Source organism: Medicago truncatula, chromosome 7 (genome assembly GCF_003473485.1).
Source record: "Medicago truncatula cultivar Jemalong A17 chromosome 7, MtrunA17r5.0-ANR, whole genome shotgun sequence".
NCBI lineage: Eukaryota > Viridiplantae > Streptophyta > Magnoliopsida > Fabales > Fabaceae > Medicago > Medicago truncatula.
In genome coordinates, this window is record NC_053048.1 from 17,827,492 (window position 1) to 17,839,109 (window position 11,618).

General features: G+C 33.4%; 1 protein-coding gene across 1 annotated transcript; it reads left to right on the forward strand.

The window, feature by feature from the left end:
* Window positions 1–5,059: 5,059 nt before the first annotated feature.
* LOC25498062 (LRR receptor-like serine/threonine-protein kinase GSO1) lies at window positions 5,060–9,714 on the forward strand. Its single transcript, XM_013592802.3, has 4 exons — window positions 5,060–5,663; window positions 6,913–7,173; window positions 7,426–8,289; window positions 8,993–9,714. Exons 1-4 carry the CDS (start codon window positions 5,252–5,254, stop codon window positions 9,463–9,465), a joined length of 2,010 nt encoding a protein of 669 aa, XP_013448256.1. The 5' UTR covers window positions 5,060–5,251; the 3' UTR covers window positions 9,466–9,714.
* Window positions 9,715–11,618: the final 1,904 nt, after the last annotated feature.

The following is an 11,618-nucleotide window of genomic DNA, read 5'->3' on the forward strand; positions in this document are numbered from 1 at the left end:
AATAACATGTACCTCTGATCAAGTGATCCTCACTCTCGGTCTGAGTACCAGTCAATGCAAAAACTCTCCCAGTAGTTTGTGCCTTCTTAGGCTTCTTGCACTGCGAACCAATGTGACCTTCCTCATTGCAATTGAAACACACAATATCATCATGTTTACACTCAGCAAGTGTATGTCCTTTCTTCCCACAACAAAAGCATCTTTTCACGTCCCTAGGACAAGCATTACTCTTGTGGCCTTTCTCACCACAAGTATAGCATACAATCTCAACATGAGCATCTTTCTTTCTAGGGCGCCTCTCATCAACCATTCTCTGTTTACCCTTATCAGCAGGAGCACTATAAGGCTTTGGACAACTCTGTTGACCTTTGACTTTCCGCTCATTCACAATCTTGTAATGAGCCTTAGTATCCTCCTCATAAATCCTGCAACTGCTCACCAGATCAGAAAAAGTACGGATCTTCTGGTAACCAATTGCCCGCTTGATCTCAGCACGCAAACCATTCTCAAATTTGATACATTTCGAAAACTTTGCAGTCTCTGCAGTATAGTGCGGATAAAACTTAGCCAATTCCACAAACTTGGCAGCATACTCTGTCACTGACATGTTTCCTTGCTTCAGCTCAAGGAACTCTATCTCTTTCTTGCCGCGAACATCTTCCAGAAAGTATCTGTCTAGGAATTCTCTCCTAAACACAGCCCAAGTAACCACAGCACCATCTTGCTTTAGAACAGGTAGAAGACTAATCCACCAATCATCAGCTTCCTCAGCTAGCATGTGCGTACCAAAACGCACTTTCTGAACCTCTGTACACTGCATAACCCGAAACACTCTCTCTATCTCTTTGAGCCACGTCTGAGCTCCATCAAGGTCATATCTTCCTTTGAAAGTAGGAGGATGATTCCTCAGAAAAGTTTATAACATCCTCACATCAGCATTTGCATCAGCATTTGCATTAGGCTGATGTCCCACAGCTTGAGCCACAACTTCTCGTGCAGCAGCAATCGCAGCGTCGTTCCTTCCAGCCATTCTTAGTTTTCTACAGAACAAGCAACAACAACATAAGACAGTATTACAACTGTTACTAAACACGACACGACTCAACTACTTGGCCAGATGGACCGACCTGCTCTGATACCAATTGTAACACCCCGTTTTCCCAACATAAAAATTTTATAACAAATAATCAAAGTTTTCCACATAAACGGAATGCTACACTTCTTAAAAATCATAAATGGAATAAATAACAATTTATCGTTCTTAAATCAATCAACATAAATATTCAAAACTTCGCAGCGGATTTAATTCAACAACATAAATAGTCTTGGCACGAAGGCCTCATCAAAACATCTCATAAAAACCCAATTAACAACTTAATCATATAAATTCATAATCAAATACGTAAGAAATAGAAAATAGCCACAAAAGTTCACATCCCGTTACGTATCAGAGCACCTAAAGACACAATGAGAGATAGCCACTCACGATAGCAATCAACAACTACTTATTCTCGATCACCTGCAAGTTACTCATACGAAGAGCAACATTTCCAAGCAGAAGGGGTGATATTTCACAAAACAATAATATTAAGCATATAATTCATCAATTATATTTAACAACATAGCAACATCATAATCTCATCATAGATAATAATATAATGATATAACACTTAATTAACAGCTCATGTATAGAATCACAACTTGACTCGACAATGCGACTTCAACTTGACTATGCAACTTACACCTCTTAATCATGCATGTGGTACCAATCCAAGGCATCAAGCCCTCAACGTATTAAGTATTAATATACTTCCAGGGCATCAAGCCCTCAACTTAATTGAGCTAAAGCTCCATGGCATCAAGCCCTCAACATGTTGAGCAAAGGCTCCAGGGCATCAAGCCCCCAACAATGAATGAGTATGCATGGACTCAACAACTTACATCTTAGAAACATCGACCTCTTATATAAATCCAATAATTTGGAACAACATCTTTCAACTTAGACCGACTCATGCAGCTTAGTTAATAAACAAAAAGCAACATAGGCAGTACATAAAACAGCTCCTGATATAACAATATCAATACAAATCAATCAACATCTCAAACATCATATATAATTCATGTAATGTATATACAACTATATAACATTATCAAAAACATTAAATCATAGTATAACAGCTTCACAGATCATCATTAACATCATATACAACCTCCATTCCTACCCCAAGGATCAACTCATAACATCTCGTGCGACAAAGATCGCAAAACCCTAAACAAGGTATTCTGAAACTGGGCAGCTCGCGAGGCGAGCCACTCTACTCGCTATGGCGAGTTCAAGAATTAGGCATTCGCCTTGGCGAGTAAGCTACTCGCCTTGGCGAACAAGAAACTAGGTGCTCTCGGGAATTTGACATTTTTCACCCAAAAATCCATTTTTAAACTTTCCCAGGTTCAATCTCAATCTAAAAACTTGCCTAATCATTATTATACATATTCAGGCACTCAAAAACATCTAGAGCTCGACTAAAGGATCAATTTACAAAATTATTGTCGACTCCTTGGTCACACTCGCTATGACGAGTGAACTGCTCGCTATGGCGAGCTGCAAGGTGCAACTCGCGAGGCAAATGAAACTTGCTCGCGAGGCGAGCGATGAAGATCATCACTCGCGAGGGCGAGGATCATCACTCGGGAGGCGAGCGATGAATGTTTGCTCGGGCAGAATTGCAGTTTTCACAAAAATCCACCTAAAGGCATGGTTTTAAGCTTAACATTGATTCCAGATATCAACCTATGGATTATCCAAGGTCTGTAAACAGTTTCTACATCAACCTAACAATTTTTCATCAATTAATCATCAATTCCTCACTTTAACCTAATTCTCCAATTTTCTAAAACTAATCCTACACTTGTTAAGTACAACCATCAGAATTACAGACTTAATAGAATTGAATGCTAGTCTCACCTTTACCTTAAGAATTTGAAATCACAGCCTCTTGTTGGTTCTTCTCTCTTCTCTTGACTTTTCTCCCTTTTCTCCAAAATTGATCGTACGTTAAAACTTTCTAACCTATTTTCTCCTATTTATATCTCCTCTATCTATTCTATCTTATTTCCTCTTTCTCCACCAAAACTCTCTAATATCTCAAAACAACCCCTCAACTCAATATTTATTTTATTTTTAAATCTTATTTTATTAAACAATAAAATAAGCCACAACACCTCATTAAATCACATAAATCACTTAAATCACACAAATCACTTAAATGACATAAATATATTCTAAACTCAACAAAATAATTAATTAATCAAAACGGGCGTTACAATAAGTTATAAGACATAGTCAGATTTTGTACACCCCTACAGATAGATAAGAAACTAGCTGATAGTTTATAGCTGATAACTCATGATTTATATTCTATAGTTGATGATAACCGATAATTTACATCTGATAAATTAATTGAAGTGTTTAATAAAATTAGTAGTTCAACATATAAAATATAAAATGACATTTTTTTATGATGACATGATAGTCCAACCTATAAAGATTCCTTGACAGATGGAATTTTTTCTTTTCAAAATTAGTTTGTCTTTGTTTTGACCCAAGAACAACAAACTCTTTTTTTTATCGTTACATAAAAATAAGTTCTTTCTATTGATCATGCGAATACAAGTGCAGACCGATATGTACAAACTATATAATCTATAAGGGGCTTTTTTTTTTTTTTTTTTTAAATAAAATGATATTTCTTCATTCAAATTGATAAAATGTATCATATGCAATAACATGATCAACGTTGCTAAAAACGCGTAAAAGGTAAACTTTTTTTTTTTGTGGTGGCCGGGGTTTGAACCCCGTATCTTGCATATATTATGCATTACCCATACCAACTGAGATAAGCTCACGAGGACCGTAAAAGATGAATCTGCAAACAAACTCACATTATCCAAGTTATAATAGCATATAACAACAAAATACCTACAAACAATATGATAAAATCCAGGGGTGTATCCTTTCAATGGGTAGGGGTAGCCTTGGCTACCCCAAAAAGAAATTATTCTTCTAGTTGTTGGAATGTATTTATACCCAACTACCCCAAATAATAAATTTTTGAGCTACCCTAAACAAGTTTAATTAACGAAAATTAGCATATTTAAGAAAGTAAAAAAAAATATTACATGATTATATATTTATTTGTATTAGTTTTGTACTTTCGGTCTCAATAACAATTATAGAAAAGACTTTTCAACAATAAAAACTATTAAGACAATAGTCATAATTAAACATAACCTATATGTGCACATTGAAAATATATTATTAATCTATTTTGTAAATAGTCATTTATGGCTAAAATTGGTTTCTTGAAACACATTTTGTCCAACTTTTTTTTAAATAGTTACTGTCAATTTTTATCATTTGCTACTGCTCTTAGTTAATTTTCATGCATTGGTTAATTTTTGGATTATTTTGATTTTAGTCTCTACAACACTTGTGAATAATTTTAGTCCTTAATTTTTTGTTATAAAGATGAAATCCAAGACTAAAAATACTTTTTTTTTTGTAAAACTTTAAAAAAATCGAGACAAAAATTGAATAAATTTGTTTGTAAGGATTAAGGCTTAAAAATTATAATTTATAGGACTAAAAATATATTTTATCTTTAAAATTAATATATTGGTTTTAATTTTTTTTTATAGTTGGCCCCTACGTAAAAAAATTCCTAACTTCGCTGTTGATAAAATTTAAATTATCAAAATACACATGTTTCTGGATATTCAACTGTAACCTAGCTTTTGAGTCCTTAACCAAAAAAAAAGGGGTGGGATATTTTGGTACTGAATTTTTTGGATGGTAATAAAAAAGGAGGGAGTAAATTATTACAATTCATTTCTAGACCCCACCAATTCTTAATTATAACAATAATAAAGAACTTTTCCTCCCATTCTTCCGTAAAAAAACAAAAACTTTTCTTCCCATGCAACCATACTATTCATGTTCCTAACATTTTGTTACCACACACAATTTCCCCTCAAAAAACAATACCACATTATCTGAACACAGTTTTATTGACTTCACGTGACATGTTTCCCTTGCTTATTCACAATCACACACACATGCCATACACTAAGATTTCCTCACCTCAACAAAACCTTGTATATATATCATCCACATTCCACAACCTACCAACATTAATAAATTTCCACAAAAATAACTATTTCATCACATTTTCCATTCTTATCCAACAAAAACATGTCTTCTCTCATATTCCTACTGTTCATATTTGTATCTCACTCTCTTTCCCTTAACAATGAACTTGACACTCTCATGCTCATCAAAGACTCTTTAGACCCAGAAAACCATGTGTTACTCTCATGGAATAATCATTCTGACCCTTGTAGTGGAACTTTTGATGGTGTAGCTTGTAACGAACAAGGTCTTGTTACTAATATATCACTTCAAGGAAAAGGTTTATCTGGTGAAATACCCTCAGTGATTGGTAAACTTAAGAGTTTAACTGGTCTTTACCTTCATTTTAATGCTCTTAATGGTATTTTGCCTAAGGAAATTGCTGGTTTAACTCAGCTTAGTGACTTGTATCTTAATGTTAATAATCTCTCTGGTTTTATCCCTCATGAGATTGGTAACATGTCTAATCTTCAAGGTTGGTTTCTGATTTATTTTTATTTTTTTTTAATCTTTGAAGTTCTTATTTGTTAGCTTATTTTTGATAATTAATTATTATTTTTTGGTGAAAGTTAATTAATTAATTAATTAAGTAGAATTGGGTACTTTTTGCTACATTTGGCCATGAGTATTTTTGGTGATTCAACAATCACATGTTATCATGTTTGTTCATTTCAGTACTTTTGGTGAATCTTCAGTTGTCTCTTTGTCTCTGTCTTCTTTTTGTATTTATTGATTTTTTTTCTTCATACAATATAATCTCATGACCTTACATTTACTTGTTTTCTTTCCTATTTCTGTATTATTCTGTAATTTTTAATTTATTCTGTCATATTGAACACTTTAGTTAGGTAATGAGAGAGTTGCGGGGGGGAAATACAAGAGAGGATTAATTGCATAAAACATACAAAGCCCTATTAAACTGCATATGCTTCACAACACAGCTCTGTGTGTTGTTGTCATGTGAATAGTAATTCTGGATTCGGAACCCATCTGAGTTGGTCTAGTGGTGTTGACTAGAGACAGGTCTCATGTTCGATTTCCCTGGTGCTAATTTCGAGAGGCTAAGTCCATACGTGGCTATGTTTTGGATTTAAATGGGGCCCCGCAATGGACTGTGGGATTGGACCCATGAATTAGTCGGATGTTGAGTTTTTTCAAAAAAAAAAAAAAAAAAACTCTGTATTTGGAGAATTCATGCACTTAGGCATGCTTATTTACAAAAAGAAAATAATTTTTTTGTCTGTTAATTATAAATTGTTATAAGTAGAAAAACTCATGTAGTAGATAATTGTGCTAATGAGAACGTTGAAGGACATCTAGGGAGAATGCATCTTCAGAAACAATGAAGTCATAGTTTTGGATTTTCAAAATAACTTATTGAATTTGCATTAGTTGGATCTATATTCTTAGCTATCATATTTATCTGCTGAAGTGAAAACCAAAACAGAAAACATGAAAAGTAAAGGCGTACTTTCTACAGTTGTGTATCTCAGGTCCTCCGATCAAGATCGTATCATGTTTTAACTCAATATTTTGTATCTGATTGATTGAGTTGAAACACGATCAAGAGATCCACAACTGCATAAAATTCAGATAATAGAAATTGGAATCAGAAGACTCTTGTCTTCTCTATTGAAAGTTGTAACACTTCAGTGTTGCATTTATTCAATTAGTTTTTCAACATAGTTGAAGATATTCTAACCTGTTAAGAGCTTATATTACAGTTTTGCAGCTTTGTCATAACGAGCTTAATGGAAGTATACCTACCGAGCTTGGAAAATTAAAGAGGCTAAGCGTTCTTGCGCTCCAATATAATCACTTAAGTGGCGCAATTCCTGCAAGCTTGGGTGAATTGGAGACACTAGAAAGATTGGATCTCAGCTTCAATACCCTTTTGGGTCCAATTCCAGTAACATTGGCTAATGCACCTAAACTAGAGACTCTTGATATAAGAAATAATTCACTCTCTGGCAGTGTTCCTACAGGTAATAAAAGCAATAACACAAACAGTGACACACTAGACACGATACTAACAATGATACGTAGACAAAATAATGTAATCACATTTGTCGGTGTCAAACATCGATATGTGTTGAACACTATACACGTCTTAGTGTCGTGCTACTGCTACATATAGGGGATTATGGTTTATTTAGGTTACCACACTCATTGATTTTTTTGTAGAAAACTTTGATTTATATCATAACTGATTTTGTCTACTTTATGTAACAATGCAGATCTGAAAAGACTAAAAGAAGGGTTCCAATATTTTAACAATCATGGTTTATGTGGCACTGGATTTGCACACTTAGATTCTTGTCAAATAGTTAGCAATTCAGACCCAGTTAGACCTGAGCCATATGACCCAAGTAATATTTCCACAATTGAATTTCCGACAACACCTGAACCAACGTCTAAAAACTGTGGGAATTCTGGTTGTAGAAGGCGGTCAGATTCTTCGACGATTGGTTTGGTTTTTGCGGTGATTGGTGTTGTTAGTGTGTCTGCTTTAACTGGACTTTTTTTGATCTTACGTCACCGTCGTCTGAAACAGAAAATTGGAAACACAGTTGAAATTTCAGATAATCGGCTTAGTACCGACAAGATCAAGGAAGTATACAGGAAAAAGGCCTCTCCGCTAATAAATTTGGAGTACTCAAGTGGATGGGATCCATTATCCAAAGATCTTGGTAGTTATTCGCAAGAATTTCTCCAGAGCTTTATGTTTAATCTCGAAGAAGTAGACCGCGCGACTCAGTGCTTCTCAGAGATGAATTTATTGGCGAAGAATAATATTTCATCTAACTATAGAGGAATCTTGCGAGATGGATCTATTGTGGTTATAAAGTGCATTCCCAAAACAAGCTGCAAATCTGACGAAACTGAATTCTTGAATGGTTTGAAGATATTAACTTCGTTAAAGCACGAAAATCTTGTTCGGTTGAGAGGCTTTTGCTGTTCGAAAAGCCGAGGGGAATGTTTTCTGGTTTATGATTTTGTCTCAAATGGGCGTTTGTCAAAGTATCTTGATGTTCAGAGAGAAAGTGCTGAGGTACTTGAATGGTCTACTAGAGTGTCCATAATTCATGGCATTGCCAAAGGTAATATTTTTTATGCCTTCTCTCTTGAAAAATTCTTGATTAAATATTTTAAACTGTTTTGGGAGTGGAGAGTAAAATCATATAAATCACTGATGCAAACACCGGACACAACAATGACATGTAGACACCTTCAATAATTTGAGAAAACAGATGTCATTAAATGTAATCACATGTGTCAGGATCGTGTTAATGTCAAACACTAGATACACTTTTAAATTGAAGTGTCGGTGATACTTAGGTAAGATCTCATTCTTGTTGATACATTTTCCTGAGTTCACTCAACTGTCCTTTTATCGAAGGGGACATTACATACGCCCTATAGATGCCTTAGATATGTGTTTGTTAAATCAAATGGCCCTTTCTAAGGACATATTAGTCATAGCCTGAACTTAACTTACACAACTGTAACTTGTAAATTTACCCTAAATTTCCTACAATATCTATTGGAACCTGACCTATCTTAGAATTTGGATCAGGCCAAACTCAAAACTTACAATATCGTCTTGTAAGGTGAGGGATGCCTCCCACATATAAACTAAATTTCAAACCTTATCTCATCAAATGTAAGAAACTGCTTCCAAACTTAAATCAGTGTGAACAGATTATGACTAAAATTTCTATTCCTTAAAATTGGAAAACAACAATATAAAGAATGGCATGTGAAGAAGAAAAGTAACATATTATGTGATTGTGTCTTGTTCAGGTATTTTTTATCTGCATGGAAAGAAAGGAAGGAAGCATTCTCTAGTTCATCAGAGTATATCGGCTGAAAAAGTACTTCTCGATTCTCGATACAAATCCTTGCTTGCAGATTCAGGATTGCACAAACTCCTTGCAGATGATGTTGTTTTCTCCACCCTCAAAGCTAGTGCTGCTATGGGGTACCTGGCACCAGAATACACAACAACCGGTCGTTTCACCGAAAAGAGTGATGTGTACGCTTTCGGGATGATTGTTTTCCAGATTCTCACTGGAAAACACGATATCACTCAATTAAGTCGTCAATGTGTAGAAACTGGTACTTTGAAAGATATTATTGATGAGAATCTTGAAGGGAAGTTCTTAGAATCAGAGGCAGAGAAATTGGCGAGACTCGCTTTGGTTTGCACCGATGAATCTCCTCATCTCCGGCCGACTATGGAGAATGTAATGCTTGAACTGAGTCATAAATGGTAAGCACTTCATGACAAGAAGAATGATATTTTAGTTTGCCTTTGGTTATAAAATAGTATGTTTTCCTAGAGTCAATTATGTTTCAAATTGTTTTGTATTAATATTAATATAGTTGAGAACATGTAGTGTTGAGGGAAATCTAGTATGTACAGAAGGATGGTTTCATTCCAATTTTAGAATGGGAGATGATAACTATTATTATATTATAAATATTTTATTTTCTATTGTATGAGGTTTTTTGGTGGATAGGAAGTGGTGTGTATCAATGTGTATAGTTGAATTTTCAAGAATAAATGTATTATATGGAGTTAGAACATGGATTACAAAACACAAATGATTTAAAGTTGCTGGTGATCATGTTCGAGTCGAACAAGTACTTTCGAAAACCAAGCAGTCAAGCCTTCCTTTTCCCAATCACATCCCCGTTTTCAGTTGGACAAATTATAGAGTAAGGAATTGAGTGACATTGCTCATCCAACTCCGCTTTAATACTCGATTTTTACCGGAAGTAAGCTTTCAGTAGAGTATTTTATCTGAAAATACACTACCTTCAATAGAGGTATTTTATCAATTTTGAGCAAACAAGGGGAGAAGAACAATCGGTGACGGAAAAAGAGAACTTAGCCGCACAATTGATAAAGGGATCTTTTAAAATTGTCCGATGTATACATCTTATGTTGCCAATGTATACATTTGGATTCGACCAACAATATCGATGTTATATCAAACATACACTAAGTGTTAATGTTGGAGGCCAAAAGCAGACTATCCTCTAAAAGCATTTAATTAACCATTTTCATATCCCTTAAGAAGGAATTTGTGGGAAGATCTTGATAAATTGTGGATTCTTCTACATTAGTAAGTGCCATTTTCTTGGACCAAAAAGGAAAATTGACCATTTTTTTAGTTGTCTTCTGCAGAAAGTAATCATATTTGAGAAATTGTTGAATATTAAATATGTGGGCCAATTAGAATTCAAATAGTTTCATGAACTAATTTTTTTTAAAGAAATCTTCAAATGAAAAATCGATTAAAATAGCTTCTTATAAAAAGTACTTTTAAATATTTCATCTTTTTTTTATGATTTTTTTTTTAAATTTCTGAAAAACTCTAAAAAGGAGAAACTATTTTAAATAATATTTTATAAAAATCATTTTCAAAATATATCTTTCTAAATAACTATTTGAATTTTATTATGTTACATCTCTAACAATCAATATCTAAGTTATTGAATGTCAAAATTACTCTTTCTAATTTATAACAAATGAAGATAACGTATGCTATTTTTAGCTAGTTTTTATAAAATAAAATAAAAATACCTTTAAAAATATAAAGTAAAATGAATCCAAAGCCAAAGCCACACTTATCATTAAGGTAGTTGCTTTACAAGGTCCTCGTATCACTCAAAAAAAGTCCATCAAACTTATCAGATCATAATTCTCAGTTGCACAAATCTATCAAGGGTTGCAACTATCCGTTCATTATTTTTATATTACAATGTAATTTTCGATCGACTATTTAAGAAGTTGAACAATTTGAGAGTCTACATAGCAATCACCCATTGTTAAAACATAAATGATAACAAACAAGTGTCTCTATGTCAATGTTTAAAGGGTCGAAAGAAGAAACTTATGAAAACAACTTCTGCACTTATGACTAAGCCAAATACTTAACTTGTATTTTCCAAACACATTTTTTTTAAGGATTTCATAAACAATGTTCTTAAGATCTTGTTAGCATGACTCTAGCTAAATTTTTTTTTTGAACAATCAAAAATGGAATTATATTAACAATAAGAGTCTCAATAGCACAAGGTGTGTTATAGCTAAAAATTAAAATGGTACTCATTATGTCAAAAACTATAAGTCGTTTTGCTCATTTCACACGTATTAAGAAATGTAACTAATTTTATATGAAAAATAACTATTATAAGTTGTTTTACAAAATTGACCTTAATTAATTACATGAGAAAAATAAATTAAAGAACTGAAAAAAAATAAAGTAATAAATATTTAATGGTATAATATGAAGAAAAAAAAGCATTAATGATTCATTAATATTGTAAAATGAATTATAACTAAAGACAAATTTTTTCCACATAACGTTTTATAATCTAAGATGGAGAGAATATTATATCAGAATCAGATACTTTTAAG